General features: G+C 46.1%; 1 protein-coding gene across 1 annotated transcript in view; it reads right to left on the bottom strand.

Moving 5' to 3' along the window:
• LOC135549045 (polypeptide N-acetylgalactosaminyltransferase 12-like) overlaps nt 1-22464 on the bottom strand; it is a 28762-nt gene extending 6298 nt beyond the window's left edge. Inside the window, exons 1-8 of the mRNA XM_064979115.1 lie at nt 22109-22464; nt 10884-11053; nt 10017-10206; nt 5418-5603; nt 5098-5215; nt 3800-3976; nt 662-793; nt 268-381 (exon numbers count right to left, since the gene is read on the bottom strand). Of these exons, the coding sequence (XP_064835187.1) occupies nt 268-381; nt 662-793; nt 3800-3976; nt 5098-5215; nt 5418-5603; nt 10017-10206; nt 10884-11053; nt 22109-22464 (1443 nt within the window). The remainder of the gene's footprint in view (nt 1-267; nt 382-661; nt 794-3799; nt 3977-5097; nt 5216-5417; nt 5604-10016; nt 10207-10883; nt 11054-22108) is intronic.
• Between the last annotated feature and the right edge of the window lie 4836 nt (nt 22465-27300).

The raw sequence follows: 27300 nt of genomic DNA, 5'->3' as shown, positions 1-27300 counted from the left end.
ATGTAAACTTCTGACCCACTGAGAATGTGATGAAAGAAATAAAAGCTGAAATAAATCACTCGACTGTTATTCTGACATTTCATATTTTCAAAATAAAGTGGTGATCCTAACTGACCTAAAACAGGGAATTTTTACTTGGATTAAATGTCAGGAATTGTGAAAAACTGAGTTTAAATGTATTTGGCTAAGGTGTATGTGAACTTCCGACTTCAACTGTACCTGGTTTTAAATGAAGGACATGGAGAGTAAAGATGGAGCTATAGCTACCTGGTTTTGTCCCATGCCATGACAGGGGTAGAGGATGATTCGGTGGCCCACCAGGTTATGGTCGTCAGGAGGATTGTAGTCAAAGCAGTAGCTGGACATGCCTCTGTTCTTCAGCTAGAGGGAAACAACATGCAGATGCCATTGGTATAGTACCGATATGAGTATGGGGAGTCAAGAGAAAGTTCAACATTGTCTATGATAACTGACATTTGAGTGCACTATCCCTTTAATGAAAAAGGTTCATGTGGTGCCAATGTGAGGTTCATTAAGGCACACCGTAGTATAGGTAAACGATAACAAGCTTTTCTTACAGGACAAGTTCAGATAGTTTCGGTCTGTTTCCGTTTGCCAAATGAATTTGTCCCTGGAGTCAAAATGGCAGCATTCTCCTCACCATTCCAAACGTCCCAGGCCTGTCCTCAGGAACGTGGATATCAGGATAGATGTTCTCCAGGTACCACTTGAAGTCCTTACATCCTAACTGGGTCCTGAGCTTCCTCCTGTCTGTCACATCCCCAAAGGCCTCCTGACAACAACAACGGCACAAGAAACATTTCTTTACAATCTATTGACTAGAGTCTTCTATAAGCATAGACAGGACTAGTATTTATTTATTTTGAGCCAATGCTGATATGAGTTCAGAAATAAAACGTGAAACCGACTTCCTGTCTGTTTGAGTCTCTGGGTATATTGTGTGCAATGACAGACAACAGCACCATATATGGTTTTTCAAAATGTTTACATCTCTCTCTCTTTCTCTCTCACACACACACACACACACCACAAACCCATCACATACAGTACATTGACACATTACAAAAACAGACTTTTGCATCACACTCCTCTTCTGTTGCACACAACCCCAAATCACACAAAATCACTTCCATCTGCCTATGAACCACTGCATCCTGGTCACTATTAAAGGAGAGTTCACTCAAAACATGCATAATCATCACAGGGTGTGCTCTCTACTGCTCTGTATCTTGAAAACTTGACATGCAACATTTTGGGGGATTGTATTAACAGTGGACTAATAAACAAAATGCAAACACTGTGTGTGATTGATCCCTTTAAGCAACCTCTCTAGGGTATGTGGGACACTTGGCCAACATCCAGTGAGATTGCAGAGCGCCAAATTCAAATACAGAAATACTCATTATAAAAATTCAGAAAACAAAACATATTTACATAGGTTTAAAGATTAACTTCTTGTGAATCCCAACCACGGTGTCAGATTTAAAAAAAGCTTTACGGCGAAAGCATACCTTACGATTATTTGAGAACATAGCCCAACAGACAAATCATTACAAATAGTAACCAGCCAAGTAGAAGATTTAGAGAAATAATTAATCCTTTACCTTTGATGATATTCATATGTTTGCACTCAGAAGACACTCATTTACTTAATAAATTTTCCTTTTGTTCGATAAAGTCTCTTTATATCCAAAAACCTCCGTTATGTTTGTGTGTTTTCTTCAGTAATCCACAGGCTCAAACGCAGTCAAAACAGACAGACAAAAAAATCCAAATTGTATCCGTAAAGTTCATAGAAACTGGTCAAACGATGTTTATATTCAATCCTCAGGTTTTTTTTGTTGACCAAATGATCTATAATATTTCAACTGGACAATAACGTTGTCAATATAAAAGGTAAATAAGAAAGGCAATCTCTTGGGATTGTGCATGAAAAAGCTCTGACACGGTAGGGTCCACTCATTCAGACTGGTCTTACTCCCTCATTTATCAGAATACAAGCCTGAAACCATTTCTAAAGACTGTTGCCATCTAGTGGAAGGCATAGGAACTGCAATTTGAGTCCTAAGTCAATGGATACTGAAATGGCATAGAATAGAAAACTACTTCCTGAATGGATTTTCTCAGATTTTTGCCCGCCAAATCAGTTCTGTTATACTCACATACACTATTTTAACAGTTTTGGAAACTTGAGATTGTTTTCTATCCAGATATACCAGTTATATGCATATCAGATCTTCTGGGCCCGAGTAGCAGGCCGTTTAATTTGGGCATGCTTATCATACAAAGTTCCGAATGCTGCCCCCTACCCTAGAGCAGTTAACACAAATAAACTTTACAATCCACAGCACCATCCACAGCATTCTAATATCATCATTAGCATTTCTTAATTTCTGCATGGTGGTTTACTGTGTTTTACCACTCCAGAGGGGTTGTTAGGTGTGAGCTATGGTCCACAGAGGAACATCTGTTTGGAGTCAAGCCCCTGTTGGAGGGGGGTGAGCAATGCCTCAGGATGATGGATGCGAGCGGCACGCCTGAACACAGCTCTAATTGGTTGCTCATCAATTTATTTAGACCCAAGAGAAGGAAGTGATCAGTCACGGGGAGATGGGGGAGGGGTGGAATTAGCATGAGGGGAATAAGCAGGAAATCTGGGAACACTCCAACCTGAATTTTTGGAAAACCAAGGAATTTTGGTAAAGTAGGGAAATTTTGCAACCCTACTCACTTCTGCTACAAGTAGTGATAGGCAGGTTTCAACTGGTGTGAATTAAAAGTTGAACAGGCAACAACAAGTACATACTGAGAGATATTAGAAAACATCACATTGCTTGACAAAAGCTTCATCAACACGAGTCACTAGATTCTTGAGAGCAATTGTCTCTCATATTGTGTCTTACTGAAAAGGGCAGAATGGCATATTCCCCTTCTGAATAGCAGGCAAAAGATGTTGAAATACATTTGACTTCTGTCAGTAAACCTCCAACAAACAGAGCAGAGAGAGAAAAAGATAAGAATAGAGAGAGACAGTGAAAGAGAATGAGAGGAGTGAAAAAGAAAGAGCTAGAGAGAGAGAGAGAGTGTTCTGCCTGGCACTTCTCACATGGCAGTTGGCACATCCACCTCCTCTCAGAGAGATGAGTGCCATCTGATCTGTGTTCAGTCCAGAAGGCCATTCCCTTTAATGACACACACTGGCAGCCTGGTACCCTGGCAGGCCTCGGTTCAAACACTTTTAGCGTTTGCTTTAGCCTCCTTCAAGTGCCAGATGGGCGGCCTTTGCACTTTTGCAACTATTTTGTTGGTTTCATTGTGACACCTCAGCTGGGCTTGATTGACCTATATGTAAACATGTTCATTTATTTGAACCTGTTGGCAACCTGGCACTTGGGTTTTCCCGGGACGGAGCGTATCTGACTCACTGAGCTGTGCCTCTCGATGGTAATCTCACACCTTACGGAGTGTCCCCTCGGGTGTCCCCTACGTCCTTATGCATCACAAGTGTCACTCAATCAGGAGAGCATTTACAGAGCAGCCCGCGGGGAGCGGTGTGTGTCCTCAGAGGTGAAAAGATGTGATTAATCAATCATTCTGATAGGCCTCTAGTGTACAGTCAGGGAACGGCATGAGTGCATTTGATCAATACTTTTAAAGCTGCGCATGCATGCAAAATATTACCACCTCCCCTACAGATCCTAACCAACAATCTCAGCACCATAAACTTTCAAACTCTGCAGTCACACATTTTTCTATTCCCTGTTCAGGGCTGGCCTACCAGGCGAGCGTGGGGGTTACGGTGGTAGTACAACTCCTTGTACTCGTCCATCCAGACCTCGGCAGCACGCACGCTGTTGGCCAGGGCCTTGCTCCGCGAGTAGGGGGCCTTCTTGGGGAAGACGTGGCCCACGTGGGAGCAGGGGTGGATCTCCAGGCTGCCCCCACACTGCCAGATCTAAATAACAACAACAGCAGGAGCAACACGAGAACATTATTAGCGACACACCATGATTCAATCAGGCAGTACAATGAACAGTCTTGTGTGTCTTTTTAAAATGGGAGGGAGTTCTGTTGTGGCAGTTTTGTTTTCTATCTCACAGGAAGTAGCATAATCAAGAAAAACATGAGCTCTATGCTGGTTTAAATTCTTCAAAATGTGCATGCAACTTTATTGACTGTGAGATATTTTGGTCCAGAGTTCTTTAACGTGATTTTGATTAGGTGAATCCAGGTGAAAGCTATGATTCCTGATTGATGTCACTTGTAAATTCACTTCAATCAGTGAGGATGAAAGGGAGGAAACAGGTTAAAGAAGGATTTTTAAGTCTTGAGTCAATTGAGATATGGATTGTGTGTGTGTTTTTTTCCACTCAACAGTTTCCTGTGTGTATCAAGAATGGTCCACCACCCAGAGGACATCCAGCCAACTTGACACAACTTTGGAAAGCATTGAAGTCAACATGGGCCAGCATACCTGTGCAACTCAATATTAGGAAGGTGTTCTTAATGTTTTGTAAAACTCAAGTGTATAGTGAATCACCACACATATTTCACAACGATATGGTGACCATCCGTTACAGGATTCCAGTGAGTTTTTAACTTATGACAGCAATGTCAGAAAGAAGCCATGGATAAACAGCATAGAGTCCTGCAAACACACACGTATCACACAAAGTACACACAGATCACAATTTTCTTACACACACAAAGTCCACACACACTATCTCACACACTCTTACTCACTCACTCACACACACTCTTACTCACTCACTCACACACACTCTTACTCACTCACTCACACACACTCTCACTCACTCACTCACTCACTCACTCACTCACTCACTCACTCACTCACTCACTCATACTCACACACACTCTTACTCACACACACTCTTACTCACACACACACACACACACACACACACACACACACACACACACACACACACACACACACACACACACACACACACACACACACACACACACACACACACACACACACACACACACACACACACACTTTTTTGCTAAGACACTATGCTCACAAACTCTCTCTCTCTCTCACACACTCACCCTGAATGAGAACTCTAGGTTCTCTCCTCCCCACACCTCCATGCCTGTGTCATACGTGCCCAGGTAATGGAAATAGTTCTTACTGACAGCAAACAGCCCACCAGCCATAGTGGGAGACCTGAGACCAAAACACACGCAGCTTACAGAGCAGATCTTGAAAACCTTTTCCATAATTATCATCAATTATACAGTATATGATGTTTATAACAATTGTTGATCTCTAATAATATGCATGTCATTTTAAAGTACACCTTGATAGTTCATTTAGGATTGGACCATTTCCCACTCCGATACACTGGAGATTTTAGGGTACCACAGACCTGATGACATCGATGGCAGAGCTTCTGTGTTTCTGCTCGTACTCTGGCACCAGGTGCCAGGTGAAGACCAGCCGCCAATCAAATCCTCCGATATGGGGTTCCCTAGAGTTGCCTAGATACTGAAAAGTGTTCCAGTCAATTACATCAATGACGGGACAGACCACAGCCGATGGCTTCTCCTTTATCCTGGGAGGAAAAGGAGAAGAATGCAGTAAACACAGGAGGTTGCAGTGTAACAGGGATATAACAGGGTTGTAATAGGGTTGGCTGCAGGTAGCACGGGGTTGCAGTATAACAGGGTTATAACAGGGTTGGCTGCAGGTAGCAATGGGTTGCAGTATAACAGGGTTATAACAGGGTTATAACAAGGTTGGCGACAGGTAGCAGGCGGTTGCAGTATAACAGGGTTATAACAGGGTTGGCTGCAGGTAGCAATGGGTTGCAGTATAACAGGGTTATAACAGGGTTATAACAAGGTTGGCGACAGGTAGCAGGGGGTTGCAGTATAACAGGGTTATAACAGGGTTGGCTGCAGGTAGCAAGGGGTTGCTGTATAACAGAGTTATAACAGGGTTGGCTGCAGGCAGCAGGGGGTTGCAGTATAACAGGGTTATAACAGGGTTGGCTGCAGGCAGCAGGGGGTTGCAGTATAACAGGGTTATAACAGGGTTGGGCAGGTAGCAGGGGGTTGCAGTATAACAGGGTTATAACAGGGTTGGCTGCAGGTAGCAGGGGGTTGCAGTATAACAGTGTTATAACAGGGTTATAACAAGGTTGGCGGCAGGTAGCAGGGGTTCACCACCTAACAGGGTTGTAACAGGGTTGGCGGCAGGTAGCAGGGGGTCACCCTATAACAGGGTTGTAACAGGGTTGGCGGCAGGTAGCAGGGGGTCACCCTATAACAGGGTTATAACAGGGTTGGGCAGCAGGTAGCAGGGGTTCACCCTATAACAGGGTTATAACAGGGTTGGGCAGCAGGTAGCAGGGGTTCACCCTATAACAGGGTTATAACAGGGTTATAACAGGGTTATAACAGGGTTGGGCAGCAGGTAGCAGGGGTTCACCCTATAACAGGGTTACAAGAGGATAATAACAGGGTTGGGCAGCAGGTAGCAGGGGTTCACCCTATAACAGGGTTATAACAGGGTTATAACAGTGTTGGGCAGCAGGTAGCAGGGGTTCACCCTATAACAGGGTTATAACAGGATAATAACAGGGTTGGGCAGCAGGTAGCAGGGGTTCACCCTATAACAGGGTTATAACAGGATAATAACAGGGTTGGGCAGCAGGTAGCAGGGGTTCACCCTATAACAGGGTTATAACAGGGTTATAACAGGATAATAACAGGGTTGGGCAGCAGGTAGCAGGGGTTCACCCTATAACAGGGTTACAACAGGATAATAACAGGGTTGGGCAGCAGGTAGCAGGGGTTCACCCTATAACAGGGTTATAACAGGATAATAACAGGGTTGGGCAGCAGGTAGCAGGTGTTCACCCTATAACAGGGTTATAACAGGGTTGGGCAGCAGGTAGCAGGGGTTCACCCTATAACAGGGTTATAACGGGATAATAACAGGGTTGGGCAGCAGGTAGCAGGGGTTCACCCTATAACAGGGTTATAACAGGGTTGGCAGCAGGTAGCAGGGGTTCACCCTATAACAGGGTTATAACAGGGTTGGCAGCAGGTAGCAGGGGTTCACCCTATAACAGCGTTATAACAGGGTTGGCAGCAGGTAGCAGGGGTTCACCCTATAACAGGGTTATAACAGGATAATAACAGGGTTGGGCAGCAGGTAGCAGGGGTTCACCCTATAACAGGGTTATAACAGGGTTGGCAGCAGGTAGCAGGGGTTCACCCTATAACAGGGTTATAACAGGATAATAACAGGGTTGGGCAGCAGGTAGCAGGGGTTCACCCTATAACAGGGTTATAACAAGGTTGGCAGCAGGTAGCAGGGGTTCACCCTATAACAGGGTTATAACAGGATAATAACAGGGTTGGGCAGCAGGTAGCAGGGGTTCACCCTATAACAGGGTTATAACAGGGTTATAACAGGATAATAACAGGGTTGGCAGCAGGTAGCAGGGGTTCACCCTATAACAGGGTTATAACAGGATAATAACAGGGTTGGGCAGCAGGTAGCAGGGGTTCACCCTATAACAGGGTTATAACAGGGTTATAACAGGGTTGGGCAGCAGGTAGCAGGGGTTCACCCTATAACAGGGTTATAACAGGATAATAACAGGGTTGGGCAGCAGGTAGCAGGGGTTCACCCTATAACAGGGTTATAACAGGGTTGGCAGCAGGTAGCAGGGGTTCACCCTATAACAGGGTTATAACAGGGTTGGCAGCAGGTAGCAGGGGTTCACCCTATAACAGGGTTATAACAGGGTTGGCAGCAGGTAGCAGGGGTTCACCCTATAACAGGGTTATAACAGGGTTGGCAGCAGGTAGCAGGGGTTCACCCTATAACAGGTTTATAACAGGATAATAACAGGGTTGGGCAGCAGGTAGCAGGGGTTCACCCTATAACAGGGTTATAACAGGGTTGGCAGCAGGTAGCAGGGGTTCACCCTATAACAGGGTTATAACAGGGTTGGCAGCAGGTAGCAGGGGTTCACCCTATAACAGGGTTATAACAGGGTTGGCAGCAGGTAGCAGGGGTTCACCCTATAACAGGGTTATAACAGGATAATAACAGGGTTGGGCAGCAGGTAGCAGGGGTTCACCCTATAACAGGGTTATAACAGGGTTGGCAGCAGGTAGCAGGGGTTCACCCTATAACAGGGTTATAACAGGATAATAACAGGGTTGGGCAGCAGGTAGCAGGGGTTCACCCTATAACAGGGTTATAACAGGGTTATAACAGGATAATAACAGGGTTGGGCAGCAGGTAGCAGGGGTTCACCCTATAACAGGGTTATAACAGGGTTGGGCAGCAGGTAGCAGGGGTTCACCCTATAACAGGGTTATAACAGGATAATAACAGGGTTGGGCAGCAGGTAGCAGGGGTTCACCCTATAACAGGGTTATAACAGGGTTATAACAGGATAATAACAGGGTTGGGCAGCAGGTAGCAGGGGTTCACCCTATAACAGGGTTATAACAGGGTTGGGCAGCAGGTAGCAGGGGTTCACCCTATAACAGGGTTATAACAGGATAATAACAGGGTTGTGCAGCAGGTAGCAGGGGTTCACCCTATAACAGGGTTATAACAGGGTTGGCAGCAGGTAGCAGGGGTTCACCCTATAACAGGGTTATAACAGGGTTGGCAGCAGGTAGCAGGGGTTCACCCTATAACAGGGTTATAACAGGATAATAACAGGGTTGGGCAGCAGGTAGCAGGGGTTCACCCTATAACAGGGTTATAACAGGGTTGGCAGCAGGTAGCAGGGGTTCACCCTATAACAGGGTTATAACAGGGTTGGCAGCAGGTAGCAGGGGTTCACCCTATAACAGGGTTATAACAGGGTTGGCAGCAGGTAGCAGGGGTTCACCCTATAACAGGGTTATAACAGGGTTGGGCGACAGGTAGCAGGGGGTCACCTTATCACATGGTTGTAACAGGTTTATAACAGGGTTGGCGACATGTAGAAGGGGGTTGCAAGTATAACAGGGTTATAACAGGTTTATAACAGGGTTGGCGGCAGGTAGCAGGGGGTTGCAGTATAACAGGATTTAAACAGGGCTGGGTGGCAGGTAGCAGGGGGTCACCCTATAATAGGATTTAAACAGGGCTGGGCGGCAGGTAGCAGGGGGTTGCAGTATAACAGGGTTATAACAGGGCTGGGCGGCAGGTAGCAGGGGGTTGCAGTATAACAGGATTTAAACAGGGCTGGGCGGCAGGTAGCAGGGGGTTGCAGTATAACAGGATTTAAACAGGGCTGGGTGGCAGGTAGCAGGGGGTCACCCTATAATAGGATTTAAACAGGGTTGGCGACAGGTTGCAGGGTGTTGCAGTATCACAGGATTTAAACAGGGTTGGCTGCAGGTAGCAGGGGGTTGCAGTATAACAGGGTTATAACAGGGTTGGTGGCAGATAGCAGGGGGTTGCAGTATAACAGGGTTATAACAGGGTTGGCGGCAGGTTGCAGGGGGGTGCAGTATAACAAGGTTATAACAAGGTTATAACAGGCTTGGCGAGAGGTAGTAAGGGGTTGCAGTATAACAGGGTTATAACAGGGTTGGCGACAGGTAGCAAGGGGTTGCAGTATAACAGGGTTATAACAGGCTTGGCGGCAGGTAGCAGGGGGTTGCAGTATAACAGGGTTATAACAGGGTTGGCGGCAGGTTGCAGGGGGTTGCAGCACAACAGGGTTATAACAGGCTTGACAGCAGGCAGCAGGGGTTGTAGTACAACAAGATTATAAAATGAAAAAAATATTTAACCTTTATTTAAGTAGGCAGGATTACAGGTTTGGAATTGGTGAAAAAGAGGATCGGTGGGGAAAATAGTTCATGTAGCTATACATATCCACAGCAGCATGATACGTCCAACTGCAAGGTAGAATGAATGGAGGGAGGCACTACTGTACTACAGTCCCACAATTAGACTGAAGAAGAGCAGTCCTCACCTGGCCTGCTATGGGGTTTCTCACCTGTGGAGCAGGGGCTCCAGCCAGCCCTCGTGACATTCACAGTGGCAGTCCAGAAAGGTCAGCACGTCACCCGTGGCAATGGAGGCCCCCAGGAGCCTGGCCCGTACCAGGCCCTCCCTCTTCCTGGCCCGGATCAGACGCACCTTCTTCAAGCTGGAGATGTAGTTTTCCAACGGCTCCTTCAAATGAGCTGCGGTGAAACAAAAAGGGCTGTTGTTTACATTTCATGATTGATGGAAAGCAAGATTGTACATTTCCTCGACTGACAAAGAAATGTAGGTATGTGTTATGTTACCACAGCGTGGTTCAGCTAATAGGTGTGCCTGAACTTGGTGGTTAATTGGTAATTAATTAAATAATACAACCAACTGCTTGACAGAAATCTTATAAATTATTTCCAGTAACTCACTTGGCCAATACTTCGTCATGAGAGGGTTAAATAGTGACCGATGGGCAAGGCTGCATGTTTACCAACTGGCGTTCAAAATGATTGAAATGTATTCAATGGGATAGTTCACTCAAAAACTGTATTTTGTATTTTGTTCATTAGTCTACAAAAAACGTTGCATGTCAGAAGTCAAATTTTCAAGAAAGAGCACTTTCAGTACAGAGCAAAAACTGTGCACTACACCTGTGACCTTAACATATTGAATGTCATATTCATCAGCTATTGTCTCTCATTTGCTTTGGCAGGCAGAATGGCATGTCTTGTCTACTCTAGCCAAGCCTGTCTGTCCATCAGGGTCTCAGAGTTGGAATGCTGATCTAGGATTTTGGCTTTTAAATGACAATTAACACAAATTGCATGGACAGGGGGAACCTGATCCTAGATCAGCACATGCAGGCCATGTATGTCTATGATTGTACCTCTGTCACTATAGTCGTCCACCAGCACCACCTCTCGTAGCAGTAAGTTAGGTGATGTCTCCAGGACACTGTGGACAGTGCGTAGCAGCGTGGACCACGCCTCGTTGTAGAAGGCAATCACCACTGAGGTAGATGGCAACCTCCTGTAGTCATACTTCAGGTCCTTACAACTAGAGAATAGAGAAAAATATCACTTGTTGTAGATCTGTAGCCTGATCCCAGACCCGTTTGTGCCATCATGCCACTCATTGGCACTCAATGGTTGAGAATGGCGCTGGAGGGGATGGCTGCCGTTTTACGGGCTCCAACCAACTGTGCTACGGTAGTAACCCACCTCTAACATCCGTTCTACTGGCCAACTTGAAATCATTGGAAAATAAACTGGATGATCTTCGTTCGAGAATATCCTACCAACGGGGCATTAAAAACTGTAATATCTTATGTTTCACCAAATTGCGGCTGAACGACGACATGGATAATGTACATTTGGCTGGGTTTTCCGTTAATCGGCCGGACAGAACAGTTACGTCTGGTAAGATGAGGCGTGGGGTGTGTTTCTTTGTCAATAACAGCTGGTGCACGGAGTCTAATAGTAAGGAAGTCTCGAGGTATTGCTCGCCTGAGGTAGAGTACCTCATGATAAGCTGTAGACCACACTATCTACAAAGAGGGTTTTCATTTATATTTTTCATAGCCGTCTATTTACCATCAAAAACCAATGCTGGCACTAAGACTGCACTCAACAAGTTGTATGAGGCCAAAAGCAAACATCCAGAAGTGGCGCGCCTAGTGGCCGGGGACTTTAATACAGGCAAACTTAAATCCGTTTTACCTCATTTCTACCAGCATGCCACGTGCGCAACCAAAAGAAAAAAACTCTAGACCAACTTTACTCCACACACAGAGACACATACAAAGCTCTCCCTCGCCCTCCATTTAGCAAATCTGACCAGAATTCTATCCTCCTGATTCCTGCTGACAAGTGGAAAAAAACTACTAAAGCAGGAAGTACCAGTGACTCACTCAATACGGAAGTGGTCAGAAGACGCGGATGCTACGCTACAGGACTATTTTGCTAGCACAGACTGGAATATGTTCCAATGGCATTGAGGAGTATACCACCTCAGTCACCGTCTTCATCAATAAGTTTCACAGATGATGTCGTCCCACAGTGACCCTATGTACATATCTCAACCAGAAGCCATGGATTACAGGCAACATCCGCACCGAGCTGAAGGTTAGAGCTGCCGCTTTCAAGGGGTCGGACACTAATCCGGACGCTTACAAGAAATCCCGCAATACCCTCAGGCAAACCATCAAACAGGTAAAGCTTCAATACAGGACAAAAATTGGATCTTATAGATTACAGATTACCAGGACATGTACTCATAGCATGCGCGGACCAACTGGGAAGAGTCTTCAACGTCTCCCTGACCAAGTCTGAAATACCTACATGTTTCAAGCATACCACCATAGTCCCTGCACCCAAGAAAGCGAGTAACCTGCCTAAATAACTACCGCCCCGTAGCACTCACATCGGTAGCCATGAAGTGCTTTGAAAGGCTGGTCATGGCTCACATCAACACCATTATGCTGGAAACCCTAGACCCACTCCAATTCGCATACCGCACCAACAGATCCACAGACGACGCAATCTCACTCGCACTCCACACTGCCCTTTCCCACCTGGACAAAAGGAACACCTATGTGAGAATGCTGTTCATTGACTACAGCTCAGTGTTCAACACCATAGTGCCAACAAAGCTCATCACTACGTTAAGGACCCTGGGACTAAACACCTCCCCCTGCAACTGGATCCTAGACTTCCTGACAGGCCACCCCAGGCAGTAAGGGTAGGCAACAACACATCTGCTACACTGATCCTCAACATGGGGGCCCCTCAGGGGTGCGTGCTTAGTCCCTCCAGTTTACCCTGTTCACCCATGACTGTGTTGCCAAGCACGACTCCAACACCATCATTAAGTTTGCTAACGACACAAAAGTGGTAGGCTTGATCACCGACAACGATGAGACAGCCTATAGGGAAAAGGTCAGAGACCTGGCAGTGTGGTGCCAGGACAACAACCTTTCCCTCGACGTGAGCAAGACAAAGGAGCTGATCGTGGCCTACAAGAAAAGGAGGGCCGAACAGGCCCCCATTCACATCGACGAGGCTGTAGTGGAGTAGGTCGAGAGATTCAAGTTCCTTGGTATCCACATCACCAACAAACTATCATGGTCCAAACACTCCAAGACAGTCGCGAAGAGGTCACGACAAAACCTTTTCCCGTCACGAGACTGAAAAGATTTGGCATGGGTCCCCAGATCCTCAAAACGTTATACAGCTGAACCCCTGAGGGCATACTGACCATAAGGCATCCGACCGTAAGGCGCTATAGAGGTTAGTGAGTACGGCTCAGTAAAACACTGGGGCCAAGCTTCCTGCCATGCAGGACCTCTATACTAGGCAGTGTCAGAGTAAGGCCCAAAGAATTGTCAAAGACTCCAGTCACCCTAGTCATAGACTGTTCTCTCTGCTACCGCACGGCAAGCGGTACTGGAGTGCCAAGTCTAGGTCCAAAAGGCTCCTTAACAGCTTCTACCCCCAAGCCATAAGACTGCTGAACAATTAATTAATTAAATGGCCACCCGGACTATTTACATTGACACCTCCCCCCTTTGTTTTTACACTGCTGCGTCTCGCTGTTTATTATCTATGCATAGTCACTTTTCCTCTACCTAGATGTACAAATTACCTCAACCTGTACCCCTGCACATTGACTCTGTACCGGTACTCCCTGTATACAGCCTCGTTATTGTTATTTTATTGTGTTACTTTTTATACATTTTTTAACTTTAGTTTATTTAGTAAATATTCGCTTAACTCTTTCTTGAACTGCATTGTTGGTTAAGGGCTCGTAAGTAAGCATTTCACAGTAAGGTCTACACCTGTTCTATTCGGCGCATGTGACAAATACAATTTCATTTGATTGTCATTCGCATGACAAGGAGTGGAATTAGAGCACAAACAGGGCTGGTACCAAAGATAATAGATCTGGGCCAGTATTCAAAGTGTTTAAAGCTGAAATTAGACAGGCAACTCAATTCTGATCTTTTCACATCAGATCGTTTTCAGAGCTGATCTTATTGGTCAAAAGACCAACATTTCTTTAAACTGAAATATCACATTTACATAATTATTCAGACCATTTACTCAGTACTTTGTTAAAGCGCCTTAGGCAGCGATTACAGCCTCGAGTCTTCTTGGGTATGACGCTACAAGCTTGGCAGGGCGGCAGGGTAGCCTTGTGGTTAGAGAGTTGGACTAGTAACCGGAGCTGACAAGGTACAAATCTGTCGTTCTGCCCCTGAACAGGCAGTTTACCCACTGTTCCTAGGCCGTCATTGAAAATAAGAATTTGGAGGGCCGAACAGGCCCCCATTCACATCGACAAGGCTGTAGTGGAGCAGGTTGAGGGATTCAAGTTCCTTGGTATCCACATCACCAACAAACTATCATGGTCCAAACACTCCAAGACAGTCGCGAAGAGGTCACAACAACACCTTTTCCCCTCAGGAGATGTCAGCCTAGTTAAATAAAGGTAAAATAAATTTAAAAAACACCTGTATTTGGGGAGTTTCTCCCATTCTTCTCTGCAAATACTCTTAAGCTCAGTCAGGTTGGATGAGGAGCGTTGCTGCACAGCTATTTCCTGGTCTCCGCAGAGATGTTTGATTGGGTTCAAGTTCAGGCTCTGGATGGGCCACTCAAGGACATTCAAACTTGTCCCGAAGCCACTCCTGCATTGTCTTGGCAGTGTGCTTAGGGTCGTTGTCGTATTGGAAAGTGAACCTTCGCTCCAGTCTGAGGTTCTGAGCGCTCCGGAGCAGGTTTTCATCAAGGATTTCTCTGTACTTTGCTCCGTTCATCTCTCCCTCGATCCTGACTAGTCTCCCAGTCCCTGCCACTGAAAAATATCACCACAGCATGATGCTGCCACCACCCTGCTTCACCGTAGGGATGGTGCCAGGTTTCCTCCAGACGTGATGCTTGGCATTCAGGCCAAAGAGTTTAAGAATCTTGGATTCATCAGATCAGAGAATCTTGTTTCTCATGGTCTGAGAGTCTTTAGGTGCCTTTTGGCAACTCCAAGCGGGCTGTCATATGCCTTTTACTGAGGAGTGGCTTCAGTCTGGCCACTCTACCATAAAGGCCTGATTGGTGGAGTGCTGCAGAGGTCGTTGTCCTTCTGGAAGGTTCTCCCAGCTCCACAGAAGAACTCTGGATCTCTGTCAGTGACCATCGGGTTCTTGGTCACCTCCCTGACTAAGTCCCTTCTCCCCCAATTGCTGAGTTTGGCCGGGCAACCAGCTCTAGGAAGAGTTTTGCTGGTTCCAAACTTCTTCCATTTAAGAATGATGGAGACCACTGTGTTCTTGGGGACCTTCAATGCTGCAGATATTTCTTGGTACCGATCCCCAGATCTGTGCCTCGACACAATCCTTTCTCTGAGCTCTCCGGACAATTCCTTCGACCTCATGGCTTGGTTTTTGCTCTGACATGCACTGTCAACTGTGGGACCTTATATAGACAGGTGTGTGACTTCCAAATCATGTCCAATCAATTTAATTTACCACAGATGGACTCCAATCAAGTTGTAGAAGCTTCTCAAGGATGATCAACGGAAACAGGACGCAACTGAGCTCAATTTCGAGTCTCATAGTAAAAGGGTCTGAATACTTAAAATGTAAATAAGGTATTTCGGTTTTGTATTTTTAATACATTTGCAAAATATCTAAAAACCTGTTTCCACTTTGTCATTATGGGGTATTGTGTTTGTAATTGATGAGGGGACATTTTTTTAAATCCATTTTAGAATAAGGCCGTAACATAACAAAATGTGGAACAAGTCAAGGGGTCTGAATACACTGTAGGCCCAGGTCCTTACAACTGGAGAAGAAGAAAGGAAATCAGTTATTTGTTGTTGGTTACTGTTGTTGGTTACTGTTCTTGGTTACCATTGTGCTTGGCTGTCTCAGATATGGCGGCAGGACTTTATTGTTTGTGCATGGCTAAAATGGCACTAAGTCATTTGAGACTTAATTTCTTGCCATATAGGAAACTCAAAAGGAACAGCTGTACGAGCTTTGTTAGTGACTTTATCCAACATGACAAAATATAGCTTTATCTTGTCCGATTTTGGCATTTAGAACTGGGCAAGGGGGCATAAAATCATCTTGAGCTGTTTCAATGTGGCATAAAATCAACAAATCATCTTGAGCTGAGGAGTGAAGCTTTAGCCACTATGGGTTAGTGGAGTGTAGGCAGAGGCGTCATGCCCATAGGGGTCACAGGGGGCACATGCCCCCTCAGATTTGTCCAGTTACATAGCTTGCCAAGATATTTTCCCAATCTCCCAACCTCCTAACTAGCTACAAGTAAGACATTTCAGGCTATAAATCTGTAATGGATACACTGGGAATCGGGAAGCAGGTGAGTTTAATAAAATAACAAGGCAGATAATCAAAACAGGAGAAGCATACTGAACATGAACACAAACCATCACTGCCTGATGACAGAGGGCTAAATAAAGGGCGAGTAGACCCTGAGCCTGAGCTCACCTGAATTCATTGTTTGTTTGTTTCTAGTTATATCATTCAATATTGTTTTGTTTAGTCTAAATCCAAGTACGTCGCAAGTTTGAAAGTGGATTGTATGTACCATGTGTAACGACCTTAATCCTAATCGCCGTAATATTCGGAAAGCTTTACAATCACTACCGGAGGTTGAATGGATTCAGTGAGTAAATCAACCACCATCACCTACTCCCGTGAGTTTCTGCTCTCTTTCCGAGATAAAGATCACACTATCCAAAACAGCATTGCCTTGCCTGATGGTTGTTCTACAAAGTTCAAAAGGGAAACTAAGAAGAAGCGAGGTTCAAGAGGTGGTGTCAGGAACAGACTACGGAAGCAATCACCCGCTCCCGGTGACCACCCTGTCAAATGTGCAGTCATTAAATAACAAACTGGGAGAGTTAACGGCAAGGGATACATTTGAAGAGGACTTTAGGAGAAGTAATTTAATCTGCTTTACAGAAATGTGGCTCAAGCAGGACAATGTTTATGTGAACGTTGATGGATACACTGGTATTAGAGCAGATGGAGACAAACCAGTGTCACATAAGAGTCACATAAATCAATAGACGGGGGGCTATGTATCAATAGGCAGGGGGCTATGTATCAATAGGCAGGGGGCTATGTATCAATAGGCAGGGGGCTATGTATCAATAGGCAGGGGGCTATGCATCAATAGGCCAGGGGCTATGCATCAATAGGCAGGGGGCTATGCATCAATAGGCAGGGGGCTATGTATCAATAGGCATGGGGCTATGCATCAATAGGCAGGGGGCTATGTATCAATAGGCAGGGGGCTATGTATCAATAGGCAGGGGGCTATGTATCAATAGGCAGGGGGCTATGTATCAATAGGCGGGGGGCTATGTATCAATAGGCAGGGGGCTATGTATCAATAGGCAGGGGGCTATGTATCAATAGGCGGGAGGCTATGTATCAATAGGCAGGGGGCTATGTATCAATAGGCAGGGGGCTATGTATCAATAGGCAGGGGGCTATGTATCAATAGGCAGGGGGCTATGTATCAATAGGCAGGGGGCTATGCATCAATAGGCCAGGGGCTATGCATCAATAGGCAGGGGGCTATGCATCAATAGGCAGGGGGCTATGTATCAATAGGCAGGGGGCTATGTATCAATAGGCGGGGGGCTATGTATCAATAGGCAGGGGGCTATGTATCAATAGGCAGGGGGCTATGCATCAATAGGCCGGGGGCTATGCATCAATAGGCAGGGGGCTATGTATCAATAGGCAGGGGGCTATGTATCAATAGGCAGGGGGCTATGTATCAATAGGCAGGGGGCTATGCATCAATAGGCAGGGGGCTATGTATCAATAGGCAGGGGGCTATGTATCAATAGGCAGGGGGCTATGTATCAATAGGCAGGGGGCTATGTATCAATAGGCAGGGGGCTATGTATCAATAGGCGGGGGCTATGTATCAATAGGCAGGGGGCTATGTATCAATAGGCAGGGGGCTATGTATCAATAGGCAGGGGGCTATGTATCAATAGGCAGGGGGCTATGTATCAATAGGCAGGGGGCTATGTATCAATAGGCGGGGGGCTATGTATCAATAGACAGGGGGCTATGTATCAATAGGCAGGGGGCTATGTATCAATAGGCAGGGGGCTATGTATCAATAGGCAGGGGGCTATGTATCAATAGGCAGGGGGCTATGTATCAATAGGCGGGGGGCTATGTATCAATAGGCAGGGGGCTATGTATCAATAGGCAGGGGGCTATGTATCTTTGTAGATAATACTTGGGCCACGCAGTGTAATGTGATTGAACAAGTGTTTACAAGAGACTAAGAGATTCTCGTTGTATCATTCAGGCCGTTCTATCTTCCACACGAGTTTGGACAGATGACCATTATTCTGGTGTATGTGGACCTAACAATAAGGAAGCTGCTGACAGGATAACACACTGTTTCAGTGCTGTGCTTTCACGATCAACTGACCAGCCAGTATTTGTGCTTGGGGATTTTAATACACCCTCCCTTTTCTGCACAACTCCCCACTCTGCAACAGTATGTCACCTGACCAACTCGCTCTCATCCTGGACCAGTGTTATGACAACGTAGAGAATGCATACAAGGCAGTGTGCACAGTACCCATGGGGAAATCAGACCATAACGTTATCCATCTTCTACCGAGATACAGGCAGCAGGTGAAATGCGAAGAACCTGATAAGAAATCCATTCAGGCATGGACAGAGGAGAGTGGGGAGGAGATCAAGGATTGTGTTCTTTGACTCGTGCAGGGATCCCCATGAGTTGACATACAGTATTACATCATACATACAGTTCTGTGAGGATACTGTCATTAACACAAAAACTGTCAGAGTATTTTCCAACAACAAGCCCTGGGTGTCTAAGGACTTGAAAATGTGCCTCAATAAAAGGATGTTTGCGTTCCTGAAAGGGGATACTGATGCTGTAAAGGAGAAAGAAAATGAATTCAGGTCAAAAATGTGGAAACCAAAAAAGGACTTCAAGGATAAAGTGGAGCAGAGGTTCTGTCCAGGCAATCCAAAACAAGCATTAAAGACGAATGTAAACAAATATGTGACGGCATCCCCAAATCCTCTCCTGTCCAGATAACAAAGAACGAGGGGGCCTCTTGCTTGTCAAATATTAAGCCACACAAAGCACCGGGCCCAGGAGGACTACGGGGCAAAGTACTGAAGGTCTGCGCCGACCAACTGAAGGGAGTTTTCACACGACTGTTTCAACTCCTGCTGAGCACATGAACAGTGCCAAACTCCTGGAAGGTGTCGACCATTGTACCGGTGCCTAAGAAGTCAGGGGCAAAATCACCAAATTACTTTTAACCCGTGGCCCTCACGTCCCTTTTGACCAAATGCATGGAAAGGGTTGTTAGTAAGCACCTTACCCTGTCCATAGCAGATCAACTGGACCCATTACAATTTGCCTCTAAGGCATAGAGAGGGACTGAAGATGCTACACTGACCTTGGTGAAAATGGTGGCAAGTCACCTTCAACATGCAAAATCATATGCACACATTTTATTGACTTATTTTAGTTCAGCTTTAAAGACAATGCAAATACACACACTGCTGAAACGACTACTGGACCTGAATGTCAACAGAGGCCTTGCATGTTGGATCAAGGACTTCATGAATGGGGCCCTCTCTGATGAACTGACGCTGAACACAGGGGCGCCCCAGGGGTGTGTACTTTCCCCGTTGTTGTTCTCTATCTACACTAATGAAATGAAGACCCAAGGAAACAATGTGAGCCTTTTCAAGTACGCGGATGACATGGCTCTGGTAGGACTCTTTTTTAAAGATGCTACGTCAGATGGGGACAGCTATTTAAAACAGAACAACAACCTTCAAGAATGGTGCCGGTCAAGTGCCGGTCAAGTGCCCTCCACATCAATGTGGAAAAGACAAAGGAGCTGATCATCAATAGCAAGAACTTACCAGTATCCCAACCACTCTCTCTGAATGACCAACCAGAGGAGGTGGTTGAGTGTTTAACAAATTGATAACAAGCTGAGTTTACAGACTGTATTTTTTTCAAAGCAAGCCAGCGCCTATTTTTAATCAGGAAATAGAAGGGGTTTGGGGTCAGCCAGGATGTTCTGGAACTACAGCAGCTTGGTGGAGAGCAGCTTGGTGGACAGCAGCTTGGTGGACAGCAGCTTGGTGGACAGCAGCTTGGTGGACAGCAGCTTGGTGAAGAGCATCCTCACGTTCAATATGACAGTCTGGTATGGTAATCTAAGATGGTAGAGAGCATCCTCACGTTCAATACGACAGTCTGGTATGGTAATCTGAGCTGGTGGGGAGCATCCTCATGTTCAATGTGACAGTCTGGTATGGTAATCTGAGCTGGTGGAGAGCATCCTCACGTTCAATGTGACAGTCTGGTATGGTAATCTGAGCTGGTGGAGAGCATCCTCATGTTCAATGTGACAGTCTGGTATGGTAATCTGAGCTGGTGGAGAGCATCCTCATGTTCAATGTGACAGTCTGGTATGGTAATCTGAGCTGGTGGAGAGCATCCTCACGTTCAATGTGACAGTCTGGTATGGTCATCTGAGCTGGTGGAGAGCATCCTCATGTTCAATGTGACAGTCTGGTATGGTCATCTGAGCTGGTGGAGAGCATCCTCATGTTCAATGTGACAGTCTGGTATGGTAATCTGAGCTGGTGGGGAGCATCCTCATGTCCAATGTGACAGTCTAGTATGGTAATAAACGATGGGGAGCAGGTCTGCATAATGATGGTTGTCGGGGGCGGTGATTAGTAGACCGGCGACGTCGAGCACCGGAACGGTTACATTACCTGCAGCATGGTCAAGCAAGTTAAAGTTTCCAACATTTTTGGACTACTAAACAACTATTGATTTAGAACCACGGAGAGTTACCGCAAGTCACAAAGAAAACAGGAGCTGCCTCCACTCTTCCAGCCCCATTTCAACATCTCAACAAATCACCTATACTTAGTCTAATACAACGACAACTAAAAGGTATAAAAAACAATTTAGTCCAATCAATGTAAGCTAAATATGATGTGGCTGTCCATGGTTCTAATTTATGCGTGTGCGTGTAACAGGTAGAGAAAACATGTTGACTCACCCTACTAGTAGAGAAACGCCAATGACATCATCCTCATGTTGACGAAACGGTCTATGACTCTGTCATACAGTACACGCTTTTATTTTTTTTGTCCTTGGCTATCTGGCTAAAATGCTGGCTTGCTAGCCTAACTTCCTTTCATGGGCAACTTTAGCTAGTTAACATTAGCCTTCTACATCTAGCTAGATATTGAACTTCCATCCTCTCAGTCCAGGGGCACAACAATGTATGAATTTATGTTTGGATCAGAATCGCTGTTATTGTCATTGGCCAGTACGGAGAACTAAGTACAACTACAAGTCCAAATCCCTAACTCCATCCATGGCTAATTTAGGAAAAGGACGATTTTAGCTAACTAACTAGCCAAGGGAGGACAACAACACAATGAGATGCAATAATTCAAGTTGTTTCTGTCAATGATGTATTTATCTCGATACGATGCGATAGGAATGAAGCCAAATCCAAACTGGCTTCCCTTTACACTTTTTTTTGGTGCGCCAGGACCATTCACAGATGAGCTCACTCAGTTTAGCTCAACACTGATTAGCTATTATTTTATACTTTTTTTAACATGGGAGGCCAAATGTATGCTGGCTTCCCTTGCATGCAATGCTATGAATTGAAGGAATATTGTATATGTTTTTTTGGTGGGGGCCTGGCTTCCCTTGGCATCCATGAATGCACGCCACTGACAGCTCAAAATGCTTGGATATGTTTCACATAGATTTAACGACAATGATTATGTCTAGATTGCTGAAAAAAAATCGGTTTCATGTGTTTGATAAATGAAAATTCTAGCTTCCCTCGAGACCGCCCCCCTCAGATTTTCCCCCTCAGATTTTTGGTGTGCATATTGCCCCTGAGAGTAGGCCTGTACAACACTTATTTAGTCAGTCATATTTTGGAAAAGCTTCATAACACTCTTACATCACAAGACGAATGCATAAAACAACACACTGGAACTCACTGTCAACTTACAGAGGATTCCATCTTTCAGGTAGGCTGCGGTGGAGAGATATCACATCACTCACATAGGTATTAATCTGGTGCCTCTTAATACTTTCCTCTTCTTTTTTCTTCTCCTCTCCAACGAGGTTCAATTTGACAGCTCTGCCCAGTTCTCCTAAGGCATTTAAATCCAACGGCGGTTTGTCATAAACAGGCTTTTTAAGCAATTCATTTTCAATATCTTGCTCAATGGGAACTTCTCTTGGACTTGTTCCACCTATGTCACCTGGATTATTATGCCTGTTAAAAATATAATAACCCACTATAGAAGCCCCGAACAGGCAAACGATCAACTCTGACCGATTCCTTCCCATGCAACGTGCCATCGTGTCTCCCTTTCTCACGGGAAGTTTTCATGCCCCGTGGGCTACAACAGCACAATGCAAGTGCATGACCAAACCAGCGGTGTAAAATATTAGTCCAAAAAATTGCGTTTAGCAACGAAAAGGATAGTTTCTATTGGACAAAGTAATGTTGGTCCCGCCCCATTATGTTCCTTTTGCTTCAGTTTGAGAACGTTTTGCAACACAATCGTCTTAATGAATATGCCACAGATCAACGAAACAAAAACAACAAAAAAACACAGAAAATGTGGTGCTGATAACTTTGCTCATTGTAAGAGTCCTCCTCCTATTTTGATTGAATCAACTTTTTATATCAAACACGCTAGGCTACTTAAAGTAGATCAACTGTGTTGACCGAATTTGAATAATCAAACAAGTGTCAAATTTCCCAACGCTCTTTTCCGTTATCCAGGGATCCAGCACTTGGCTTCCTTGGTCAAAGTTTACTGAAACAACTCTTCTTCATTAATTTACGTGATGTTAAAGAAGGATTTGCCCGATTAGATGAGCTATTTTTGATGGATTAGCACTAGCACCCAGGGAAAATAATGCAGGTAAAATCAAAGAGCCTTATCCAGTGCTTCGGCGCCAGCAGCCTACTATTCCAAATCCACTTCGCGCTCCCTCCTCTATTCGCACCAGTCGCATTAGACACAATGTTATCACATTGTTATAGCTTTACCTGCAACATCCACACACACCAGTGGAGGCTGGTGGCCATAGGAGGGTGGGCTCATTGTAATGGTTGGAATGGAATTAAAAGGAACAGAGTCGAAACATGTGGTTTCCATATGTTTGATGGGTTTGATACTGTTGCATTTATTCCATTCCAACCATTACAATGATCCCGTACTCCTATAGCTCATCCCACCAGCCTCCACTGACAATTGTGTTTCCGATCAAGCTGCACACAATTATTCAAGTCGATATAGTCACTGTAATCTTTCTCAAGTGTCATGAGTTGTACAGAACTGCAAAATAAATAACAAAAATTCAGTGTAACAATCTTACAGCAGTTTCGTTTCGATTCCCCTTACATAATTACACAAATAAAATGAACGTTTGTTTTAAGTTTTAATGTTATGTGCACAGTAAACCCAACAATGAAGTAATCAATATGTAGTACTTAAAACAACATAAGATAGAACAAAAATAAGAAATAAGAACATAAAAAAGTAAGACGCTACATACAGGGTCAGTAACAATACAATATTTACAATGTGTAGGGATACTGGAGTGATGGAGGTAGTAACATATATGTTGAGGTGTAAAGTGACTAGGCATCAGGATATATGATAAACAGAGTAGCAGCAGCATAAATTAACATTTTATGTTTGTGTGTGTAGAGTCATTATAAATGTGTGTGTCACACCCTGGTCGAAGTATATTGTGTTTGTCTGCATTTATTTGGTTAGGCCAGGGTGTGACATGGGTTTTTTGTGGTGTGTTTTGTCTTGGGGGTGTCTAGCATAGTCTATGGCTGCCTGAGGCGGTTCTCAATCAGAGTCAGGTGATTATCGTTGTCTCTGATTGGGAACCATATTTAGGGCAGCCATATTCTTTGAGTATTTCGTGGGTGATTGTTCCTGTCTCTGTGTTTGTGTTCACAAGATAGGCTGTATAGGTGTTCACGGTCGTTCTTTGTTTTGTTTAGTTATTTCATGTCGAGTCATTTATTAAAGAACATGAATAACCACCACGCTGCATTTTGGTCCACTTCTTTTCCACCAGACGAAAGCCGTTACAGAATCACCCACCACAACGAGACCAAGCGGCGTTGAAACAGGCAACAGCAGGAGAAACATAATAAGGATTTCTGGACTTGGGAGGAAATCCTAAACGGAGAAGGACCCTGGGCTCAGCCCCTGGAGAATATCGCCGCCCCAAAGAAGAACTGGAGGCGGAAATAGCGGAGAGGCGCCGGTATGAGGAGGCAGCAAGGCGACTCGGAAGGAAGCCCGAGAGTCAGCCCCAAAAATTTATTGGGGGGGGGGCTCAGGGAGAGTGTGGCAGAGTCAGGAGTCAGACCTGAGCCAACTCTCCCTGTTTATCGTGAGGAGCCAAGGTGGAGACCAGAGTGGAGGTGAGCGAAGCAGAGACTGTGAAGGAGTTAATGGGGAAATTGGAGGAGAGAGAAATGAGGGAGTTGCTGTGTTGGTGCTTTTTGCATGGAATTCGCCCGACGGAGCGTGTCGGGGATTTGATGGCACCTGGGTCAGCGCTCCATACTCGTCCTGAGGTGCGTGTTAGTCGGCTGATGAAATTGGTGCCAGCCTCACGCACCAGGCCTCCTGTGCACATCCCTAGCCTTGCACGTCCTGTGCCAGCACTGCTCTCAAGATCTCCAGTACGCCTTCACGGTCTAGCCCATCCTGTGCCACCTCTACACACCAGCCCTCCGGTGGCAGCTCCCCGCACCAGGCTTCGTGTGCGTGTCCTCGGCCCAGTACCACCAGTGCCAGCACCACGCATCAGGCCTACAGTGCGCCTCGCCTCTCCAGCGCTGCCGGAGCCTTCCTCATCTCCTGTGCTGCCGGAGTCTCCCACCTGTTCACTGCTGCCCGAGCCTTTCTCCTCTCCTGCGCTGCCAGAGTCGCCTGTTCAGCGCTGCCCGAGCCTTCCTCCTCTCCTGCGCTGCTGGAGTCTCCCGTCTGTTCAGCGCTGCCAGAGCCTTCCTCTTCTACAGCGCTGCTGGAGTCTCCTGCCTGTTCAGCGCAGCCAGAGCTGCCAGCCTGCATGGAGCAGCCAGAGCTGCCAGCCTGCATGGAGCTGCCAGCCTGCATGGAGCTGCCAGCCTGCATGGAGCTGCCAGAGCTGCCAGTCTGCATGGAGCAGCCAGAGCTGCCAGTCTGCATGGAGCAGCCAGAGCTGCCAGTCTGCATGGAGCAGCCAGAGCTGCCAGTCTGCATGGAGCAGCCAGAGCTGTCAGTCTGCATGGAGCAGCCAGAGATGTCAGTCTGCAAGGAGCTGCCAGTCTGCAAGGAGCCGCCAGAGCTGCCAGTCTGCAAGAGGCCTCCAGAGCTGTCAGTCTACATGGAGCAGCCAGAGCCGCCAGTCAGCATGGAGCAGCCAGATCCGTCAGTCTGCCAGTCAGCCAGACTCTTCCAGATCTGCCAGTCAGCCAGACTCTTCCAGATCTGCCAGTCAAGCCGACTCTTCCAGACCTGCCAGTCAGCCAGACTCTTCCAGATCTGCCAGTCAGCCAGACTCTTCCAGATCTGCCAGTCAACCAGACTCTTCCAGATCCGCCAGTCAACCAGACTCTTCCAGATCCGCCAGTCAACCAGACTCTTCCAGATCCGCCAGTCAACCAGACTCTTCCAGATCCGCCAGTCTGCCAGAACAGCCAGCCAGCCAGGATCTGCCGGATCCAACTACCTGCCTGAGCTTCCTCTCAGTCCCGAGCTTCCCCTCAGTCCCGTGCTTCCCCTCAGTCCCGAGCTGCCCCTCAGTCCCGAGCTGCCCCTCAGTCCCGAGCTGCCCCTCAGTCCCGAGCTGACCCTCAGTCCAGTGGGGTTCTGGGTGAGGACTACTAGGCCATGGTCGGCGGCGAGGGTGGACTATCCTAGGACGCGAGGAGGAGGGACTAAGACATTGATAGAGTGGGGTCCACGTCCCGCGCCGGAGCCGCCACCATGGACAGACGCCCACCCGGACCCTCCCTATTGTTTTGATGTGTGTCCGGGAGTCCTCACCTTAGGGGGGGGGGGGGGGGTTCTGTCCCCCCCACGAATGAAGTATATTGTGTTTGCCTGCATTTATTTGGTTAGGCCAGGGTGTGACATGGGTTTTTTGTGGTGTGCTTTGTCTTGGGGGTGTCTGGAATTGTCTATGGCTGCCTGAGGCGGTTCTCAATCAGAGTCAGGTGATTATCATTGTCTCTGATTGGGAACCATATTTAGGCAGCCATATTCTTTGAGTATTTCGTGGGTGATTGTTCCTGTCTCTGTGTTTGTTCACCAGATAGGCTGTATAGGTTTTCACGTTCGTTCTTTGTTTTGTTTAGTTATTTCATGTCGAGTCATTTATTAAAGAACATGAATAACCACCACGCTGCATTTTGGTCAGTGTGTGTGAGTGTAGAGTCCTGTGAGTGTGCATAGAAACAGTGCAAAAATAAAAACAAATACAAGGGTCAACTCAGATTTTGTTAGCTATTTAGAGATCTTATGGCTTGGGGAGAGAAGCTGTTCAGGGGCCTGTTGGTATCAGACTTAATGCACCGGTACCACTTGCCATGCAGAAGCAGAGAGAACAGTTTATGGCTTGGGCCTTCCTTTCACACCGCCTGGTATAGAGGTCCTGGATGGCAGGGTGCTTGGCCCCAGTGATGTATGCGATCGAGGGCGGTGCTGTTGCCATACCAAGCAATGATGCAGCCAGTCAAGATGCTCTCAATGGTGCAGCTGTAGAACTTTTTGAGTATTTGAGGGCCCATGCCAAACTTTTTCAACCTTGTGAGGGGGAAAGAGGCGATGTCATGCCTTCTGCACAACTGTGAGTGTGTGGACCATTTTAAGTCTTTAGTGATTTGGACCCCAAGGAACTTGAAGCTCTCGACCCACTCCACTAAAACAGTACAATATCACGTGACTGTATTTTATACCATGGCAGGTAGCATAGTGGTTAGTGTGTTGGGCCAGTAACCAAAAGGTTGCTAGATCAAATCCCCAAGCTGTCAAGGTAAAAAGCTTTCATTCTGCCTCTGAACAAGTCAGTTAAGAACAAATTCTTAACTGGTTAAACAAAAAACTGCAGTTTTCAGGGATTTTTGTAGCAGTTTAGGAGAGCATTTTCACTAACTCTAATCCTGTTCCT

This window comes from Oncorhynchus masou, chromosome 12 (genome assembly GCF_036934945.1).
Source record: "Oncorhynchus masou masou isolate Uvic2021 chromosome 12, UVic_Omas_1.1, whole genome shotgun sequence".
NCBI lineage: Eukaryota > Metazoa > Chordata > Actinopteri > Salmoniformes > Salmonidae > Oncorhynchus > Oncorhynchus masou.
The sequence above is the reverse complement of the archived record's forward strand: the minus strand, read 5'-3'. Positions and strand labels throughout refer to the sequence as shown.